Source organism: Anticarsia gemmatalis, chromosome 8 (assembly GCF_050436995.1).
Source record: "Anticarsia gemmatalis isolate Benzon Research Colony breed Stoneville strain chromosome 8, ilAntGemm2 primary, whole genome shotgun sequence".
Taxonomy (NCBI): domain Eukaryota; kingdom Metazoa; phylum Arthropoda; class Insecta; order Lepidoptera; family Erebidae; genus Anticarsia; species Anticarsia gemmatalis.
Window position 1 is genome coordinate 7,622,949 of NC_134752.1, and position 23,006 is coordinate 7,645,954.

The window sequence follows — 23,006 nt, forward strand, 5'->3', positions numbered from 1 at the left end:
AGTTGTTGTGTTTTGTTCTGAGTTTGGTAATGCTGACGCTAACTTTGAACATTTTAAACCGCGCGAAACAAAGTTATTGCGATGCAAGATTGATGTTGTTTACCTGGAGTATGTTTTGTTGAAATAATGTATTGGAAATAGTTTTTTTTTAAGGATCTGTGATTTTTATTACCAATTAAGTATTTCAACATTTTACTCATAGCTATAACAGCGCCACAGGCACAGCCTGTATGCATCGGAACCATCATTGAGAGCCCCTTCACTGTCAACTTCTAATACAAATATAACAACAATACTTAGTTAATAAGAAGTACCGATAGCAATGAAATGGATACCAATAATACACAATTTTAAAGATTTAGGGCTATATAATAAAGTCTGTAGACATTGCTAAAGCATTAATTGATTTTTTAACTGTTTAATGTAAGTATTATCACCTTATTAAACGCGTGTTTAAGTTAGTTGGCTTAACCGTTCATTTTGTAGCCCATGGACAATTGCCGTTATACAATGCTATGCATTCTTACATAGATCTACATCATCATAGAGGTAGTGATATGTAGATATTTACTTCTATTTTGATTATTATGTATACCTGTTTTACATGAAGCCTAGTTATATACAACTGGTTATATTCCATGATTAATGTAAAAAAAATCTACATATGTAAGGTTTTTCTCTATTTCCAATATTTTTGTGCAAATAATTAAGGTTATATTTATAAATATTTATGTACATATTTGCTTTACCCTTTTCTTTACAGTTACGTATTCAGTTTAGACTTTTTACCCGACTGGGAAAGAGAAAAGGTAGGTAATGTTTGTAATAAGTGTTACTATATTATATTTTATATAAACACAACCTCTATAGAAGCATAGATTAGATGCATTGCATTGTCGTTCAATTTTACATTAATTTTTATAGCGTTAATAAAAAAATATACAAGGAATGACTAAAATCATTATTAATAAAACAATAATGAATCTACAAAATTTATAACAAATTCATAAAATTCACATAATATTATCTTAATTATTTTGATATTGTAACACTGTGCATTTAAAAAAATAATAAAAAAAAAGTTCAACATTATACCGTAAAGGTATAAAAATTATGTAAAACCTCAGTATTTTATTTTCAGTCACAACATTGAGTAGAAAGTGACAATATTTGGCATATTAATATTACATTTAATGATACAATTTCATTTAGTCTTCATTTGCACAGCGTTGCCAGTATTTATCTAAGTCCAATAACATGAACAAGCAAACGAAAGTACTATGAATAGGAACCTTAAAATTTAAAAATCACTATCAAATTGAGCGAAGAGATATGAGAAATCGAGACATCAAATACACCAATTAGGTATTTTACAAACAACTACCTGCAACTGTGAAAACTTTTTAATTGGTAACCCAATCGCCGCCGCAGTGTTGCTACATGAAAAAATTCTGTACGTCCGTCCGCGTTCACTTGTTTGTTATTGGACCTTAGCCATAATCCTTATTTATTATCACAGGATGTTCTGGCCTTACAATAAAGACTAACGATCCTTTAATACATATTTGACTATAATATGCCTATATTATAATAATATGATACGTTTTATAAATACAAAAACAAATTAACAATTTAATAAATTCATTTTACCAATATTTTATTTGAAATGAACATGATATTTTATAATAGATACTTCATTGAGCAATTTATGATTAATTTTGACGTGTATCAATAACAAATAAACAGTTTTATCGCTATGAATGAACTATATTTATTTGGCAACAACGCAGTGGAATTATTTACAATAAACACTCAGTGCTCATAATTTATACCTACTTTACAATGGACGACGAAAAAGGCGTAAAACAATGAGATTACAAACTATACCTACAATAAATAATATCTATAGGTTTATAACCGAGGAACTGCAATATCCAACCGCATTCATTGCTTACAGTTCATTGCACATTGCATCAGTCATTGACAAACTCGTTACTGGCAATTGCACACCACACAGCGTTCTAAATAAGTTCTGCATTGTTCCTTTGCCTAAAAAATTACGTGGGAGCCAAAAGGCCGTACGTATGAAATGCTAAGTGCGCGAGAGCTGCAACACCAATTAGGAAATCACTGTGGGAAATATGCGTTCCCGTGTCTGGTGAACCGCACTCCTGCCCGCTGTATTCCAGACAGAAATTCTGTAACAAAATTCTATCATCAAATTGGGCTCAATAGAATAATAATGTTTTATTTTTTTTCGAAGAGATGGACTACAATTAATACCAGAGGATAAAGGTATCAAACAGAATGTCATAAAAACGTGTCTTCGTGTTACGTGCGTCAATCTACGTCTCTTAAAGTATAGACCTAAGATAATGTAAACGTGAAAAAAACAATGCCTCTACAGCTTTAGAGTCACGAAGAATATCGGAAGAGTTTTACGTCACGATTCTACTTGCTAGAGTTGAGAAAAGTCGTAATTTTTGCGAAAGAAATAATAAAGTTTGGTAACTTTGAAGAGCACAGTTGTATTGCCTCGTGCCAACGTTACGTGTATTTCTTTGTACGAAATCAGGCTTAATAATTAAGAGGGTATTTCGAGTATAGGCCTTTTGATCATAACTTCCCTGAATTTTGTGAGGATAGAAAACATTCGAGTTTCATAATAAAATATAATAAGAATTACAGAACAATAACACAGACAAAATTGCGCTTCTTAATAATGTATTTTTACCTGTAGAAAAACTTTACTGCCCCGCAAAGTAAGTACATTAATTCCCAAGGGGCTAAGGATTCGTCCCTTTCTCGGAAGTTGTAATCCAAAACGAGCGTTTTAATAAAATCTTGGACTAACCTTAATGATATTAGAAGCCATTCGTTTGAGGAAGGCACTGGTGAACAGCGCGGCTTCGTCACCACAAGACCTCTGCACCGTCCGCTCAGAACACCTCAGATACTCTTGGAATGAACTGAAATTAAAACAACCTTATTACTACATCTACGATATAAAATAATCCTTAATATTATTACAATAGAGTTGAAAATTTAATGTGTTTTGTTTTAAATATTGCTTATTTTGCATAGAAGGGACTTAATGTAGTCTGAAACCCGTATCTGCTACGGTTATTAAAGCTAAAAATTGGAATTACATTTTTGTGCAGGATTTGCTGTAATAAGTAAAATTAAAAATTAAATATGCATTACAACATCATATGGGAGCATGTATGAAATTAAACGGATATTTTTATCTGGTGAATTTAAAATATAGTTTTGAATTAGACTCAACTCGCCTTCACTCTGATAATTCGGACCAGTCTTGTGGTTGTCGAAACGCACCATTAATAAGTACAACCTAATAATAAAAAAGCTACTCAAACACGGTTTCCATAATTGAGAAAACTATACTATTATCAAGTCTACCATCAGTGCAAAGTTACAAACCATTTCTCGACACCATCGTTTAAGCGCCTTTCATTTAACGGTTTATTACTCGCTGTTTCACAATAACATTAATATCGTAGGCGCTTAAACGCACGGACTAAACACCATTAGGCTACTGAGGCTGCTATAATAATATGTCTTATTCATAGTATTATGAGTGACTTCTCAATTAAGAATTCAATTGATTACCAAAAATACGGGACGAAACTTACTTCGAAAAGTAAAGAAAATAATTTAGTATTGTTTTCGTATCAGGTGTTTATAGACAACAACTAGCTGACCCGCGCAACTTCTCTTGCAACACATAAGAGAGAATGGGTCATATTTTCCCTCGTTATTGTAACATTTTTTACGGGTAGGTACTCTGCTCCTGTTGGTCGTCGCCTTCCTCAATAAATAGGCTATTCAACAATAAAATTGTAATAATAAAATAATTTTTGATTCGCACCAGTACTTCCTGAGATAAACGCCTTAAAACAAACAAACAAACTCTTCAGCTATATAATATTACTTTAGATTAGATTGACTTTAGAACCTATTCAAAATAGTCACATATTTATTAGCCAAAAAGTTTGTGGAAAAGTGATGGACCAAAGTGGTCACCAATCGAAGGTACTTCAAACGAATAGCAGGACAATTCGGTACACTGTATTCGTACTGGTATTTCCACAAGTCCGTTTAGAGGTTTGTGGACTTTTCACCGTTGCACTTCGATTTTTAAACGTTCCGCTTCGAACATCCCTTAGCAACTGGCCGAATAGAAAACACGTATATTTAATTGATTTCCTTTGTTTTTTCATCTCCACAGCTATATGAATAAAAATTAATCGCCGAAGTGTATGTGCAGTTGTAATTTTTGAACAACTAAACTTAATTGGGTAATTCTTCTTTTAATATATTTGTGACTGACGGGACAAGTTTTATATGGGATCAATGAGATCAAAATTCCCACGGGAACGGGATAAAATTTTACAATAACCAGATGAAGTCGGGCCAGTCCGCTAGTAATAATATAATAAATAAAAGCAGGTTCACGTTAGTTTGTCTGAGAAAATTCTGCAATATATTTTCATTGAGGTGTCATAACGCTTTAACTAAATGAGTTCCGGCACTTATCCGAATGTGGTTAAACTAGCCTAAGAGATATTTAAATTAGTACCAATTAAATCCGATATGAATCACGGTAGGTCAATGAACTCTGACATAATTTTATTTGATGGTTGTAATTGAAGATCATCAGTGTTTGAGGGCGTGGGCAATGAGTATTGTAAGGTATCCGTATTACTTGAGCCTATTTCTTTAATTACCTACCTAATAATTAGTTATTTAATCATTTTCCTCCCACGCTAAGAATATCTTAGACATGAATATCGTTTGCGTCTCTACATTGGATACAGAGTCTATATTTATTGTCAAGGTAACAATAGAGACTAACTATCTCGATGCTTAATTATAAAATAAAATAAATTTTATTACTAATTTGGATATACAATACATCTAAGTACATCTAAAGCCAAACAATTTAGCGATGGTTTCTTCATAAGAAATAGTCCTATATTTAAACCTAAGTTGATTTCTATCGGCTATTCTTGTTCGATACCTACACAAAAACTTCTATACGCATCAAAACAATACATGTTTATCCAAACCGTAAAGGAAAACGAGCATAAAGATGTACATACAGATATTATCTGGAAAACGGTCTCTCCGATGCGAATTTCCCATGCATAAGTTAAACTTTACATTGACCTCCTTTGTATGCCCTTTGAAACTTTGAACAGTTGTAAATTCAAAGACTCATATGTATAGTAATATTATACTTTAGGTACAGACTTGCTAGCTTTAACACTGATTCACAAAGCTGAATTAATGCCTGTGATATCTCACTATGAATGGCAGAACCACTAAAGCAACAGAAGCTTTGTTCATGAAGCTCATAGGTAGGCTTAATGGACGAATGAGTCTCATTTGTAGCTAGTTGAAACAGGCAATACGCCGAACTAAGTTTTTGTGACTTAGTAACAGTGCTTATCGGATGTGATTTAGATCCAGGTGAAAATCCACTTCGTAAAAATAAAATTTGATAATAATGAATGCAATTAAAAACGAAACGTATCTATACCGAGTACCTTTTCCTAAACAAACAGAGGATCAGAAACTCGTTATTGATATAATTGAAAAATGCGGATCGTTGTACAGTCTAAAAATAACATCGCGCTCTGCTAAAAATAATATAAACATTAGGATAGGAATAAAATTTTGCAAGCTTTAATGTTGCACCAGTCACAGTCGACACAGTTCGCGCTAGTTGCTTTTTTCCGAGTGGAAATAGCAGTGTTTTTGTTCATCTCTCCATTGTGTCAGTGCATGGCCAGCGATGTATGAATCCTCTGATACTGTACGAATATTTTAACTAGAAAAAACTGACCAACACACTAACGTTCTCAATGCAAATGTAATCTACATACGAAAACATTATCTCCCTGAAATTAAACAGAATAAACATAAAAAGAAATTGTCAAGAATAGGGCTTGCGAAAAAGCGTAAAAAGGCTACCATTTTCCTTTTCCCAAATCAACAAATGTTAGACGAATTATAGATTCAATTGTATAGAATGGCAGGGATAAAGAAGTCATTAACACACCCAAAAACTCTTAAGTACACCACTTAATCCGAACTGAATCTTAATCAGTGTTTAATGGTAGCGAGGGGCGTAGAGAAATGTCCACTGAATAGACGTCTTACAACACGGAAATTTCCCAGAATTTACGTAAACCCGATAAAATTAATGAACGGCAGACCATTTACGTAGATAATATGAGAAAAAATATTGAATTCACTACGCCCCCGCCCAAAAATACTGGGTCGTAAACATCGAGCTTAAATTGAGGAAATATTTGACTTTTATTTAAAGCAATTCTTATAAAGACTCGGACAAAATCTAAATCAGAAAAATGATATTACAAAGTAAACAGGGCGGCGATCCGGGCGGCCGCTGTTAATTTACATGTAAATTGGTACAGATAAGTATTATTATCAGTGGAAATCACGCCTCAGACAAGTAATTAGTTGGTGTGGCTGAGGGGAGCCAGTTCGATTTGTTGAATATTTTACTACCGCGGACTATTCAATATTCAGGACTCCACCCGACTCTTTGAAGTACCGACTCTCTAGGACTTCTCTTGATAACTTCCATGACAGTTTAATTTGCGGAACTCGAAATTGAGTGACGCCTTGCTCGAAGCGAAAGTCCAATAGGGCCATAATATCGACATATTTTGTCAGGTTTCTTATTGTAAAAATAACGATGTATTTATGAGATCGTTGATTCCCGATAGATATTGGCCTCGTCCGTTGCCAAAAGACAAATAGCTAATCGTCAGGCGGCAGATACGACAACAAACGAGTTTGTGTTACACGATCTATCGACGTGGATCTACGATTTAATACATATTAATGTATTTTTTTGTACTGGCGATTCTCTCAGTTTTCAACAATACTAGTGCAACGAACTCGCTTTTGAGCTAACTATTCTGGTTTCATCGTTGAGGAATAAATAAATTAATAGAGCTCCAATTTATTTTTATCAACTGAAAAGAGCAAAATAGAAATTATATTCGTTTTGAATATAAATAAGACTTGTCAATTTGTTTTAATGCGGAGCTAATGTGATAATAGAAGAGAAATCCGCTCTCAGCGGATGGTGTCACAGTAGTATGGAATGACATAATCCGCATTACTGTGCAGTTCTAAATATGTCAAAAGCAGGATTTAAATGTCTCGCAGTTAAAAGTTGTTGGGCAAAACAATTTGCAGACTGTAGTTTGTAGAAGTGGTAGCACTTTGAGCAGTTAGAGAGGAACGTGCATTTATCAGTATGGATTTTACAGTAAGTGCCTCAAGTCAAATAGAAGCCCGAGTTGTTCGAAAGTCAAAGAGATGGGCGGAGCTACCCCATTATTGTAGTTGTATGGTACGCTGGAGAATATATAGTTGGTAAGTTTGAAGTAAATTGGGCAATGAGGGGAAAAATTAAGTTAACTATGTGAAAGGCTGATGGAAAAAGTTTCTTTATCCATTTTATTTAAAGCTGGATAGAGCTGTTATTTAACAGTGCTATGGCTAGATTTATACGCATTATTACAGTGTAATTTTTGAAATAGAGATGGGGAACCCATAGGGAAGACTTACTTAACCATAGGGAACAATATATTATTAAGCTAGGTAACTAGTTGAGGTCTTAGGCGATCAAAAGCCTGAACTTTTCACGGCGATCGTAGTAGCAGAATACTCTGCGGGACACTATTTATCGAACTTCTACGAAGTTTTGAAAAATAAAAAAAACCAAAACGACTGACAAGCACGAAACATTCTCGAGTTTAGAATCCAAAAGATGCCAACATAGGTTTTATTGCATGTTTTCATATTTGAATGGCGATGCAATACGACAAAGAGTGAATTCGTTGAAGACAAAACTGATTACATTCGGTTTGTCATTCCAATATTATAACCAAACCACATACGGCGTTCTCAGAACTAACTTCGCCATATTAAAGTCAGTAATACAAAATGATTAATGTTTATTCTGAATTATTGGTCAGTTTAATAATAGATTGGACTCGCGATAGAGAACATATTATGCCGTATTGTCTGAAATTTTCTTGATTGCATACTGCATTAGGCATATCTATACCATACATACCTCGTTAATCAACGTATTATGTTAATTAGAAAATTTTATAAATAAAATTTTCTAATAGTAATGGACCAGCACTAAAGTGCTGGTCCATTACTTTAAACGAAAAATCTGGAGTAACAGTAAAATACGGTATCTAGCCCACGACCAAAAAGAACTAACTATATCCTATTTAAAAAAGAAGTGACACACTGAGATGAAAAAGACATGAAACAAATGCGTCTTCGAAATAACGTATGACATTTTCTAAGGTGCTAAACGACAGCCATTAAAAAATTAAAAAATAATCCTTACCAACAAACAGTCCTTAGACGATCTTCATGGCTTGGCGCGAGTCCTGTCTGGTCAGTCTGATACTCGTCTCCTTGCTGAGGATTCGTGAGCGTCATGAGCGTGACCTCGTAGTTCTTACTACACGTCTCATAGTCCGACCTCACATTCTTAACACAATCTGCATGCTTCAAGTACTCATCTTGATACCTTCCTCTCGTGCAAAGCTCTTGAACAACATCTGTGATACCGGCGTATATTCTGCGGAACACAACCTGTTCGTGTTTCTCCATGCAAACGTTCGTGTAGTTGTCTATGCATTTGATGCCCATGCGGAGTTCACTGTAACAAAATTTGTTGGTAAAATTTTGTTTTGATATTGTCATATCATCATACTTCACAGTAACAAAAGAAGTGCAATAAAGATGTAAAATATATGGAAGCACAATATATTTTAACTTAATAGAAACGATGTAGTTTTATCCGAACGTTAATCTCAACTCCTACTTAAAGTTCTTCAGGAATTGCAATTGAAACCTAATCATAAGAATTCTGTACCATCTGACAAAAGGCTTTGATTGTCTGTCTGGCAATGCCGGTGAAGATTTATGGCACAAGATTGTCATTATCTTCATAATTGACCCGCCACCCGCTCGCTGCATTGAAATCGAGAATTGTCAGATAAACTAACAAGGGAGGTCTGTCTATCGGCAAATATTTAAATTCCAATCAAATCAGCAAAACAACAGACTTTTTGATACATCAGTGATGTCATTTCGATATTATAAGTGGTAGGTGTGAATACAGTAAACATAAAACAAATAACAAAATACGGTTACGCAGAAATTGACAAAACGTGAGTGTCTTTTTGTGTTGCTTGTAAATAAAAAACTAAAAGATTGCCAAGTGTCCGTCAAACGTTTTATTTTTTAGTTATATGAAAAAATGTTTATCTAAATGAACATTTTATAAACACTTGTGACGTGCAGACAAGGTAAAATGGTATCATAAAACACACAGAGATGTTTTCAAGTTTCTTATGTTAAATAGTAATACATCATCACGTACAAACAATGAGCATGAATTACACACTATGCTACTTTATCAATTTTACAGGGCTGCTACAAATATAAATAGCCCAATTAGTTTTATATCCAACATATAAAAAAAGACTCATTAATGTCCCACTGGTGGGCAAGGGTCCCCTAAAATGCAGGTCGGGGAGTCCTACTGTACCTACTGTCCAACACATACTGTAGTTTATTTTTCATTTCCTTACAAATATTGCCTTGTTATATTTACGTGCCTTGATTATCCTTTAACGACGCTAAGGAATTCATTAAAATTTGACGACACTATTAAACAGACTTTACGGTGCCAATATCAATGACGTTAAATTTAAGAATTCCGTAACTTTTTCACGATTTAATACGCAATTACGCTTATGGGGAAAAATAAATTTAGAATGATTTGATTTCAACAAAAAAGATCAATATGGTTTAGTGCCTACGTAAATATAGATAACAGAAGCATGTATGGCGTGACTATGACTAAGGAAATTAACAAAAAAACCATGAGGTCATGTTGCGATAAGTGCTGATAAAATACTATTTAGGAAATAAAACAAATCTTCTGATCTCTGATGAAAAACATTTTTTTCATACACGTGATGTCTTCCATTATAATAAGGATTCAAGTTTTCTTTCATACAAATAGAGTGATCATCGTTATCATTTAAGCCACTTCACGTGGACTTACTCTCACATACTCTACACTCTGAGTCAAGTACACAATCGTTCGAGATAGGAAATAGAGGAGATGACAATATTTCAGAATTGAAATTGAACAACTGTCTACTGCTACTAACGGTTGTGTACGAGTATGGCTATGACAGATATACGGCAAATAAAATCTTCATTCTAGCAAGAGTTTTTTTAGATAAATGAGTATATAAATTTAAATCAACCATTTATAGACTGACATCTGCGTACACAGTAGGCACGAGACTGAACACAAATACACTCACCGGCACGGAAACTTGGCCACATACGAATTTGGCGATATTTTTTATATTATTATATTTTTATTACTAAATCAATGGTAGATTGATTTGATTAAGTGTTTGTTAGGATATTTAAAGTTGTAATTAAAAGATTAACTCACCAATAATAAAGATTTTAAGTTTTTTACTTTCACGAAAAAAAGTTTCATCACTTTCCACAAAAACAAAAACACTGTAACTGGAAACTAAGCGAAATGTCTTTAAAGTTTTTACATTTTAATATAGTGTGTTTCCTCCTCGTGCCCTTATAACCGCTTGCATTCGATCAGGCATGCTTTGAATGGTGTTTCTGACGTCAACTTGCGGTATACTGTTCCAAGCGGATACTGCTGCACTTCGAAGTTCGTTTAAAGTTAGGGGAGGGTTGGATACCGACTTAATCTTTCTTTTAAGCATATCCCAGATATGCTCTATTGGATTTAGGTCTGGGCTTCGCGCTGGCCATATCAGTTTTTGAATACCGACCTCTTCCAGGTATTCTTCAACGCAATTTGCGACGTGGGGGCGTGCATTATTGTGCATTAATCTGAATTGCTCGTGTCCAATGAATCCAGAATAAGGCACAACATGTTCCTGAAGAACCTCCTCGATGTATCGCACAGCTGTAAGGCGATTATCGACAACAACCAGCTCCGTGCGTGCATCGGAACTAATGCATCCCCAAACCATTATTGAGCCTCCATAAAAACTCAGTTTGTGTGGTGGTGATTGGTAGAAATCGCTCTCCTCTTCTTCTCCACACTCCTTCCCGACCGCCAGGAGCACGTAAAGCTATCCTACACTCATCTGTGAACAATACGTTTGCCCATTGCTCATGCGTCCAGTTAGCGTGTTCTCGCGCGAAGCGAAGTCGAGCTACTCGGTGTTGTCTGAGGAGTTGTGGACCTCGCGCTGGCCTACGAGCTTTTAAATTAACTTCCTCCATTCGTCTTCTCACCGTACGCTCACTCACATTCACACCTCTTGAAATTTAAAGTCGCTGGCGTATCTCAACTGCGGTGAGGTAGCGGTTTCTTAGAATTTCTAAGATAATAAAGCGATCGTCTCGAGCCGATGTGCACCTTTGGCCTCCACTACCTGGTCTGCGGGTGTACCCGCCCGTCTCTCGGTATCGTTTCAGGGCATACTGCATTGATGACCGAGGTACATTAAGTGCAGCAGCAACTTCACGCTGTGACATCCCTTGGTCAATCAGTGCTACAGCTTGTGCAACTTTTGCAGGTGTTAGGGGCATCCTTTATTGGTTAAAAGCACGCCTACTTACGAAATAAGAAACAGGAAATCACAAAAGTAAAAGAATGAAACAGAAAACCTTTAACATCACACTAAATCAAACTTGCAACTTAGTCGCTCAAATGACCCGAACCAACTAAAGCTCAGAACTAACGTCATAGTGCACTCAATCGTTATGAATTACTCTCTTGAGCTGAAGTAAACATTTTTTTTACCTACCTGCACTACAAACCGTCAACTGAAACACTTAAAATTTTTGCTATCGCGAGATAAGTGTTTGGCCAAGATTCCGTGCCGCTGAGTGTATTACAATATCTCGGATGTGTATAAGAATAAGAGAACATCCGTCATATCATTATTTATTGCAACAGTAAACAACGTTACGTACAAGAAGTGCTGGATTATCGCCAAACCGATACAGAAACATGTTCACAGCTAAACGTGTTTGTACGAAAACATTACCGTCGGCATTAGCTAATATCGCGTAATTTCAATGTTTACCGACCCGACCGCAGCAAAGTGCTTCATTGGCTATTCAGTTTCTGTATGAAGCGCTGAGTGAAGTCGGACAACTAGTTTCAAATTGCTATTTACCGCAAACAAGAGCACTAAATTAAGATGAGCTAACTGCGTGCCGACCGAGCCATTCCGTTGAACTTCTCGACGCAGCGCGAACTCTTTAACAAAACTTACTCACTTTCCTTAAGTTGGTGAGCGTAAATGAGAGATCGCTGCACCGCGATGCCGCTTAAGTGAAAAAGGCGTGAGAAGAACGCCATTCAGCTGCCGTAATTGGACATTTAAACTTAGTCATTCTTACGATGTTTCATTCTAAAATTCTGTAGTATCGTCACACTTTAAACTGATCAAGGCTAAAAGGTCCGATAATTTGATTTACGGTGTTAAGGCTGGTTTGAATGAATCCAGTGTTCGCAAACAACGCTTGTTTTTATAAAAAAATCTGAACGAAAACAACAGCTTCATTATCTTGTTGGAATAACCTTCGAGGGTCTATGCCTATGATTAGGAATCGAATACGAATAATTGTATAAATAAACGTACAATCTGCCTCGCAACTTCCGCTTCTAGAAACGTGTTATTCTTATTAGATTCTCATTGAAACCTACACATTATCTATGTCTCTAGCATATGGAACATTTTGCTAGAACAATTTTATAACCATTACTAGCAATAACGAATTCGTAATAATCGCCGCTGACATCTTTGAATCAAACCTTAGAACTCTTTTAGCGTCAACATAATTATAAAAAAAAATGTTATACTTACACGCAACTTTTATCCAATTCTTCCCTTGTTAAAGCGAAGGATATTTCTGGTGAACTGAGAACAGGTAATGCCATTGAACATCGTTGCAGGAGGTCCTCTTCACGGTTGCAATGTTCCTTCAGCGCACCTGTGGACAACAATGAAGCCATTGAAAAAATGACAGGGCCTTAGTAATAAATCATAGTTTCAATGGATAGAGCGAATAATAACGCCGCTCAGAATCTTGGATGATTCTATTCAGTTGCAATAAAGCAGCTCGGAGTTTTAATCGAAATAATTTATGTTTGGCCGGGATCTATTTTAGGTCTTTCTAACGATTATTTGAACTGGTCGACTCGATTTAAAATATAGTCTATACGACATCAACATTCGTCTTTTATAAGCTTTACTTTTGTTAGATTTCCTCGTTATTCATTCATCATACCCCAGAAAATACCTTATTAATGGAGAAGGTACAGGAAAAACTCACATATTGATATGAATGATAGACACAATAGCAAAACTATTTTCCTTACGGAAACGTTCAATAATAATTATCACGGAATTATTATAGTGATTGAGAACTGCGATATTTATTTGCTATTATAGCGTAGTAATCGATCATACCTATAACACGGACCGATGTATCTTAATTAGAACTGGAAACCTTACGACGATCAAAGTGGTTTGCTGAACGAATTTTAAATAGATCTAACGATTCCATTTAGCACTTGTTTATTACTGCCTTAACTGGAACAAACGTGTTTCTTTCATGGATTTCTTCGTGAGATTGTTTCAGAAGGATAAGTATATTTATTACACTGCTACTAGCTATATCAGCTGTATGGCACTTTTTTTATTGTGTGGTTAGACTATGTCACTAGGTTGACCAACTAGTGCCTAAGTTAGTCAAGACACCTGAAAAGCTTTTGACATGGCTTATCGGCTGTTATCTTAACTGACCACAGCCAAGACCGACCTTTTACGTGCCCTCCAAAACATGAAGATACGCTCAGTTCAAAATAATACTCAGCGGACTTTCAATAAATATACAGACAGTTCCCAGGTGTCTTGGATTCCTCAATTCTTCACATACGATTAATTCCATGATTTGCTTAATTAAACCTTCATTTCCATACTAGTAAAGCCCAGAGGACGGGTGTAATAACCTCTTTTTGAATATTTTCGCTGTGTAGCAGCAATTTAGTTAGGTGAAAAGTTTAAATTAACTTTTCTTTAACTCTCTTTGAAGTCTATAAACTTATAATTCGGGGCTACACAGGGATTCCTAAAAGGGTTCGTAGATGTCTTATAAAATAGGGGACCCTAGGTGAAATACAATTACGAAGACTAACTTTACTACAAGCTTAATTAAATAAAAATCTATTGTTTGCTATTAATGCGTAATATTTTGTCACTTAAGTCATATATCTTTAAAATATCGGTAAATGTTTGGTAATTATTCTGAGATCATTATCATTCATATTTTTGGCATTACAAAAGTGCTCCCTATCTTTCTTTAAAATAAGAAGGTGTCACGATAATAATCTATGTAAGATACATAGACTAACTATTATATTCTATTTATCGGCGTAATATGTGTCCTTACGATGGACCATTAGGCTGTTCAACTGTATTCTAACTGTTGAACTCTATTAATTTTAAGTAGTCCAATCGGCAATGTTGAAACATTTTGAGCGCCTGTAATATCTACCAACCATCTCGAACGTCAAGGCGCAAGCAATGAATCACCAATCACCATACGTTACAATTACATTTGAATAAATATCGTACCGCCCGTTTGCATATCGCAATAAACCTCAAATGAATAATGAGAAAACGAAATACGCCTCCAGTTGAAAGATAGAACAAAACTATATTTGACCGATCTATTTCCGACAGTTCTACAGAACTTTATAGAACTAGTGATAGATTATAGACAACGTATTGAGAACCAGTGATGAACGATAGTTCTATTACAGAAAAGAGCACCTGCTGAATACTAAAACGAATGGTTCAACGTTTTCAAAATCTCATCAGTCTTTGTCAGTTATTTCTACCAGACACTCAAGGCAACCTTTATTCTGATCTTAATATTATAGATTCCTATTGTCGAATTGTCGCATGGAATCTGAATGGCACAAAAAATGCTTGGCGATTTGGCACACTGCTTAGGAACAGAATTAGGTTAGAATTAAAGAAAATGTAACGGAAATGTTAAAAGATATATATGTCTGCTAAGAATCTCGTATTTACGAATGAAATACAACGATCTTTCCATATTTTGGAAAGTGTTTGTTATCTATTAGTGGTATTGTGCGCATGCGCGCGTCACCCACGCCTGATCGTGTTTCACGTGGCGTGCACGCAATCAGCTGTTTGCTCACATGTGGATTGGAAAATTTTATAGAACACATTCTGTACCATCTACGACGTACGACTTTAGTTTCCTGCTAATTACTATTCCTTACTAACGAGCACTAAACGAACCGTAACCAATTTCGTAGCGAAGTGAATGAATTCCAATAAAAAAATATAGAAGTGCGAAGAATTTAGCAGCAGTTTGGAACTTCCAGACGACAAAAAAGGGATGTTAGCACCCTTCTTATATTGGCAATGGCCTCGGACGTCATTTCGTCGTGTTTATCCTGTCAAACAGGTAGTTATTTTTACCACTACCAGTACCGTTCTTAGCACTATACATTCCGATGGTGTGGTGGGGAGCCGAGCCCACCACGCCGCTCTCTGTCATTGGCTAGCTGATATCGTACGATGTTTTTGCATGTGTGGGTGCCATGTAAACGTATACACTCGCTCTCACACTATGCTCTCACTCAATCGAAGCGTAATCGGGGACCAATTTAAGATGTATAAGATGAGAATGAGACTGATTGAATTGAAGATGCCATAGGAAGTCACATTGTTGCCTTGACACGATGACGGAGTCGGTCCATTTGTTTTGATTCTTCGTTAACCTCATAATTGCGTACTAAGCAGTTGCGTAACGTTTCTATTTAGCTTGTTCAGATAACAATGTATTGTTGTTTCACACGGTAGTATGAACATTACTGGCCTCACTACCTGTGTCTATTCAGTCATTCGAAGAATTGAGAAGTTGACAAAAAGTTTAAGATTTCTCATGATTATCCATTTGCAGTCGTTCCTTTTAGAAACTAAAACATTAAGTGTTAAATCTCTTATCAGGACAAATAGGTAGTGCATTTGCAAAAATATTACCTTCCCTCAGAAATAAAGGTGTTCTTCAATGCAGCTGGTGACTTCGTTCTAGCTATACGTATTCAAGAAGTTTATTAAACTAACGTTATAATTTTATTTCGAATTTTGCACTATCATTATGTAGGGTCATTTCGCCTGTTCGCGTCCATTTAGTGCAGTTAGCAAGTTTGAGGGAGAAAACAAAAATGTTGCAGCACTAGTTTCAATTAAAAAAATTATGTAATGTGGTGACTATATAGTCTAGTTTAATATTAACTTTCAATATCGTTTGTAACATCATGAGTTTTTTTTAAGAAAAGGCAAACCACAGAATTAGGCTTTTCACCTACTTTGCGTCCACAAAATCCAAATTGCGTCCACCCTGGGACTATTTCGCGTCCACCAGCTTAGAAAAGGTATGAGGGGGTGATATTATTAAAGAAATGTAAAGAAACACTAGATCTTATTAATTTATTTATTTAAGAATATACCTAATTATTAAAAAAATCTCTTGGACCTAAAACTTTTCCTGTTTTTGGACAGAAAGCAAAACCGCTTTCGTCTCCATTGAAAATTCATTTTGGATCACTTAAAATATCTTTCTGATTCATACTTTCCAAATATTATTCAAGTTCTCTAAACCACAATCTGATTGATTCTTCTGTTACTAGGGCTCTAGCTTTATTAATGCCCTCCGCATTCTTAAGCGATTATTCTTTATTTCTGGCCAAAATTTCAATCCACTTTGACCTGGACGGTCATCTTTGAATTTATTTTTAATCTCCCCGTCTCGAATGATTTTCTGAACAGTATCCAATAATTCCTGTTTTTTCACTGGGAATCCACATTTGGATGTGTTGAGAAGCCATTCAACTACCTTTTTTTTCACCATCTACACTTAGCGTTGGTTCTGGTCCCGGTTTCTTTACTCCATCTGGTCAGCGCACACTGATTTTTTCCAATATTGTGGTCTTGGGAATTCCATAATCTTTACATACTTGACTTACAGATTTCTTTTTCTCTCGAATGTCGCTTAGAGCTTTCTTCAAATCTTCTTCTGTATAAGTTTCCTTTTCCTTCTTCTTGTTTGACTCTAAAGAACTCATCTTAAACAGAAAAAAGAATTATAGAAAACATTTAATGGACCTACTAGATTTAAAATACTGAATAAAATAAAATATTAATATTCATCCTATTATCAGTATTTTACAAAAAATAAAGCGATTATTTAATAAAGACGGACGCGATTTGTTACAAGATTATAGCCTATAGGAATAGTGTGCGTCCACGTTTCGATCTATCTTTGTTACTTTTTCTACAATCGTAATAATGTGGACGCAAATTGGGTATTACAATTGTGTAACTTTAATGACAAAATGAACGAAAACCCAATTTGTTTTAATATTTTAATCACTTAAAAATAAACAACTAACTAAAACGTAAATGGATGAGTTCGCGTCCATCGTGGACGCAAAGTGGTAGTTTAATAAATTCAGTGTAGCACTTCGCGTCCACCCTGTTTTAACTATTTAATAGATAAAAAAAAGCGAATTAGTAATTAATATAATTAGTTTATGTTATGATTCATGTCTAGAAACATCTATGTGTCCTCAAGTTCACATAAAACATAAAGAGACTTACCGCCAAACGCACCGTTGCACACTATTTTTTTTACTAAAATCCCACACGTCCGCACTCCGTTGTTGAACAACCAAAATTAACTTTTTTTTTACAGAGATTAATTAGGCACTCGGAGCTTTTGTCTATATGTGCGTGCTTCGTACAAATTGAGCTATTGACAGTTATAACATTCACGTTCTTCAGTGTGATATTACATTTATTTGCAAGTATTTTTATAGGCAGGTTCGAAAAATGGACGCGATTTGGGTGATGGACGCGATAGGGCGAACTTACCCTATGAAGGATGTTTTAAAAAATATTTTTTAAAACATTCTACCTACCTAATCGAAAATAAAAGGTACCCATTTTGTGATAGACATTTTCAGTCTTATACATGCGTTTGAATGAAACTCTATGTAGTCCACGTACTTATATGAATGGAGTGTTAAATAGGTAAGTAAAACATGTATTGTTATCCTGTTGATTTGTAACATAATTTCCTTTTTGAAACAATTGAAATGGCAATTGATATTGATACGGGCAATAATTACCAATTATTGAATTGAAACATAATTAATTATAAATACTTTGTACTGAATTACAAATAAGAGTTCCGTAAACTTTTCTTCTAAAATGTAGGATGACAGGAAGAGTTATTCAAAAGTTGTAAAATTAGTTCAAAACGGTAAAGGTAGAGTCATGGAAAGATTGTTATCAATTTTAAAGGGTTATATATATCTTAAGGATGACATTAATGTTGGCGTTTATTACGCCTCCACTATCAGCGAGTGATAATGACATTGATAACAAAGGTAAATAGATCTATTCAGCTGTATAATGCGTATAAAACTTGTTTACTAGGCCAAATATACGTGCTATTTCTTCAATATTTTACGCTTTTGTTCACAATACAATGCACGTGACAATACGAATGAATGTTACAATGCCGAATGTAAAGAACCTGTCTCAAAACGTACGTGATGTCTGAAGTTTAGATAAAATGCATTAATCCGATATCTGTGTTGCAATTTTGTATCTAGGTAACATTCTCATCTCAGTAAACAAATAAAAAGGGGTACACTGATCCATTAATGTAATCTCTTTCCATTGTTCGTACGACAAAATGCTTAATTTGTTTGTTTGTTTGTTAATAGATATACTAGGCATAGATAGAGCCGCGGCCAAAATCTAGTCTCACTTAATGATAAAATACATTCAAATTCTCATTTTCGCATTCGGTAACGAGGTATTTTCCATTATTATATAATTTGGTATATTATATCTGGACGCGAAGTGAGCTGCCAGCTGCAATCTAGCAGGTTCCACGTGCGTACTAACGTTTTAATGAGACCGGTGCACGAAGCGTGAATATTAAGCAATATCCTGCTGTCCTGTGTCCACTCATACGAGCATGAACGCCTCCTAGCGGTAATGGAAAAGCGTGCGTTTATCAATTTACAAATTTCATGTGATTAATAAGAATATAATATACTGGCAACATTACTTCAATTTAAATACTACTTACGGGTGTAAGTTTGATCACTATACAGAATCTCACATGGGTATGTGAGATTCTGTATAGTAATCAAACGTGTACTGTTAGCAACAACCAGAACCCTGACTAATTTCTGACTGGCCCTATTTTGACATGGATTCTTTAGTTTTTCTGTCTCCAAGGATAGTTTTGGTTAGATTGGTATCATTTGGAATAAAGATTACCTTAGCATGAAATGAGTCACCGAAGGATCCTATACTGCAGTAGGTACCTACCTCAATATACGCTTAAGTTTCACCGATAAAACCTCTTGAAATGGCAACGCTGATAGTCTTTAATAAACAAAAACTAAGTCATAAAATAACAGATATTCTCGATTATCACTTTCGTTGAATTGTTTTTATTAGAAATCATCCTTGTTGTTAGTGACAGTCACGAGAAAGATAGCCTATAGTTGCATAAATTGCATAATAATGACCTCTTATATCAATGCAATGTAAACCAAATCTTGCATTACATAATAGATTGTCAATAGGCTTATCATCTTCCCATCTCATTTCACTCGGCGGCCTATAAAAAGATAGTCGTACGATGGGTTATCTACTAGTACCTATTTTTATTATTCACTGGCTATAAGTACTCCGCTTTTATCTCGTATAGGTGGCGTGATCGGTTATTTACTTGCTTTTATAACGCCGATAATAAGATATATTCTTATTATTACTGGATTATTGGCAAAATCTTCGTATTAATTGCATAAACTGGCAGAGAATGAACGTAAAGGTTTCCAGAAACTGGGGTACAAAGGATTCTGGACAACCCCTTCGCAAATCGGTATGTCGACCGGGTCAAAGTAGCTGAGTACCATTGCATGCAATACATGTACACTATTCAACGTCAATTGTCCGGGAAATACAGTAGGCCTATTTTCAGGAATAAGCTTTATTTGACTGAAATGACCGGCTGTTCTATTTTGTATTGTATATGTGAATAATAGAAGCGAGTGATATTTCGTGATATACTGACACCGGAATTTTCTATAAAAATAATTCAAAATATCCTTTATTTCGTAAACTTCGTACAAAGTATTTGAAATACCTAGTCATATAATTTTTTGACCCTTCCGGAAAGCTGGTTCCCCACATGAAGCAACGGCAAGAAACTCACGGCTTGCTCTTTTTGATGGCCAATAAATCTATTACAATTTTATAGTAACGATTTACTTTGTTTTGTTTAAAAAACAATATTAAAACTAATCAAATAATAAAGTAAATTATAAAAAAAGAAAAGTTACAGGGTAACATTGTAAAACTTCGCACATTAAAATATTAATAACTATTTCCGGACCTAGTAAAAAAAAGTGTTAGAAAAGAGTATTTAGCAGCAAATATAATAGCATCTAATACAATATTATTGAGAATGGTAAGTACCTCATTTGACGCAGAACGCAATTATTATCTACGTCAGTCTCGCTAGGTGCCTATTAAAAAGATCGCCTGATTGATTTGTTTGTTAAAGATGTGTCAATGATTTAGTATAACAATTTATAGCACTTCATTGCCCATAGAAATCGTTTAAGTATTCGCAGTTTTTTTTGTCATAATAATCTTTTTTTCTTTATACAAGAAATATACCGTGCAATGAACCGGGAACAAATGTTACAGATCCGAAAAGAAAATCTTTCTTTATTAGTAATCCTCTCTTCATCATCATCATCATCATTACTGGCTGGAGTTCATCTATTGCAGATGATTCTGATTGCATCAGGCAGGGAAATATTCGTAACGAAGTCGAACATCTTCGATAATGGGCCTCTATCACCCAAGTATTTCCAAAATAGGTTATCTTTTTAATAGAATATTTGCTTTATCATTGTAAGCTAATCGAAATGCAAATCACATCATTTATATTTATAATTTTTATCTTACTTAAGTATTTTAATAGCTAATTGGCCTCGCGTATTTCGATCAGTTCGATAACGATTAAAGAATGTCTGATTAAAACCGAACTATACGTGACACAAATTCCGGAGTATCTGAAACTTTACGAAGATTAAATTAAGCTTAACATTGAGGGCTTGAAGAAGTAAACGAATCATCCCTTTTATTCTTCTATTATGTATCATGGAGTGTTATTTTCATTGTCTCGTCGGTCTATTGGGAACAATGATTGACAAAATTGAACGGCACTTAAGAAAATAACTTAAAGATCTAGTTTTGAAACTTACACCATCATATACTTCCCGTTTTTTTTAATGCGAATATACTTTTACTTACTTACTATGTTTGGATATTTTTAATTAATTACATTAATAAAGTATGGGAAAAGTTTGAAAGGACCGTATCAAGTGGTGTTCTTTGATCTCTGTACGCGAAAAAGACGAAAGAGAAAGAAAATTGTGTTACCTACTTAACTCGTTCTTTTTCATATTAAGGCCTACATTATATTCACTTATAGCGTTTATATTATTGTACAATTTAGTTTCCTGGATGAGGATATTTTAGTCATTATTTAGTCTGTAATAAAACGGTTAAAATTTAATTAAACACTAGCATTAACGAAGTGACACTGTTATTGGATTAACACAAAACCACCGCACAATTGAGGTAAAGCTTCATTAAATACTGCAAACTATACAGTGTGGCAATGTATTAAAGCCGTGAAATACTTCATAATATCAATGATTCAATATTGCGGGTGTTATTAAAAATATATACAGTATTTTCTGGTCTCTGTCTAACCTTAAGGGATATATACAGAACTTTAATGAATGTTGTATCATTATTTGGTCCTGAGGAACATGGGAGTGATTAGTATAGATGTGATGTGCCAAGGAAGTTTGAAGGGATCGTAGCGAGAGACGTCCTTTTGTCCATGCCATTGGAAAAAGGCGTGATTTTATGTATGATATATGTATATTTTGTTAAATAGTGAGTATCCCTACAATACGACTCTGAACGGTGGCAATAAGGAAATTAATAAAGATCTACTATATTTTCCTTTTTATCTTAAAAATTGCAAACTCATGTTTTCACGGGCAAACGATGATACATTGAAGGTATCTGTTTTAATAAATTTTAATTTAAAAAAATAGTTAAATGAAATTAACATCGGGTTTAGTTTATAAATTACCTAAACCATAATTATTTAGAACAACAATGATATTTGTATTTCAACGGCAAAATTAAGTTTTATATAAAATGCGTCGGTATAAATAAACTATCGATGTTGTGTATCGATCAATTAGCAAAGTAGGAAAATTCCTGAATGATACGATCTTAGATTAAAAATCGCAAGTATTATAATCTAGACGTACGGCAGCCTTATCTCTCTATTTATCAGTTTACGTGTAACAGATAATGAATGATTAATTTCGCAACTTTGAAGGTTTGTTTACCATTATTACGCTACGATGGTATCACCACATTTAAACATTATTAGCCGATTGTCGGCGTTCACATCACAGTACTCGGCATTTGAAACCGAATTACATAAAATAGTTTCCAACTCGTACTAAATTGGCATTAATTTTAATTGCCAACGACAATGGTACTACCACAATCGCTAACATACAGCCTCATTAAAAGTTTCATACGCGCATAAATCATAACGTACTAATATCAGATAGAAGGATCAAACGGTAAATCCCTTCCATTCAGAGGTATTATGGAGGTGAAGAAATCCGCACAGAATGTTATTATGAGAAC

The 23,006-nt window shown here is 34.7% G+C and overlaps 1 protein-coding gene across 1 annotated transcript in view; it reads right to left on the reverse strand.

Annotated features, from left to right (window-relative positions):
- Nucleotides 1-452: 452 nt before the first annotated feature.
- LOC142974925 (uncharacterized) overlaps nucleotides 453-23,006 on the reverse strand; it is a 31,248-nt gene continuing 8,694 nt past the window's right edge. The window contains exons 2-5 of the mRNA XM_076117498.1: nucleotides 12,990-13,116; nucleotides 8,432-8,749; nucleotides 2,855-2,969; nucleotides 453-2,198 (exon numbers count right to left, since the gene is read on the reverse strand). Of these exons, the coding sequence (XP_075973613.1) occupies nucleotides 2,058-2,198; nucleotides 2,855-2,969; nucleotides 8,432-8,749; nucleotides 12,990-13,116 (701 nt within the window). The 3' untranslated portion in view covers nucleotides 453-2,057. The remainder of the gene's footprint in view (nucleotides 2,199-2,854; nucleotides 2,970-8,431; nucleotides 8,750-12,989; nucleotides 13,117-23,006) is intronic.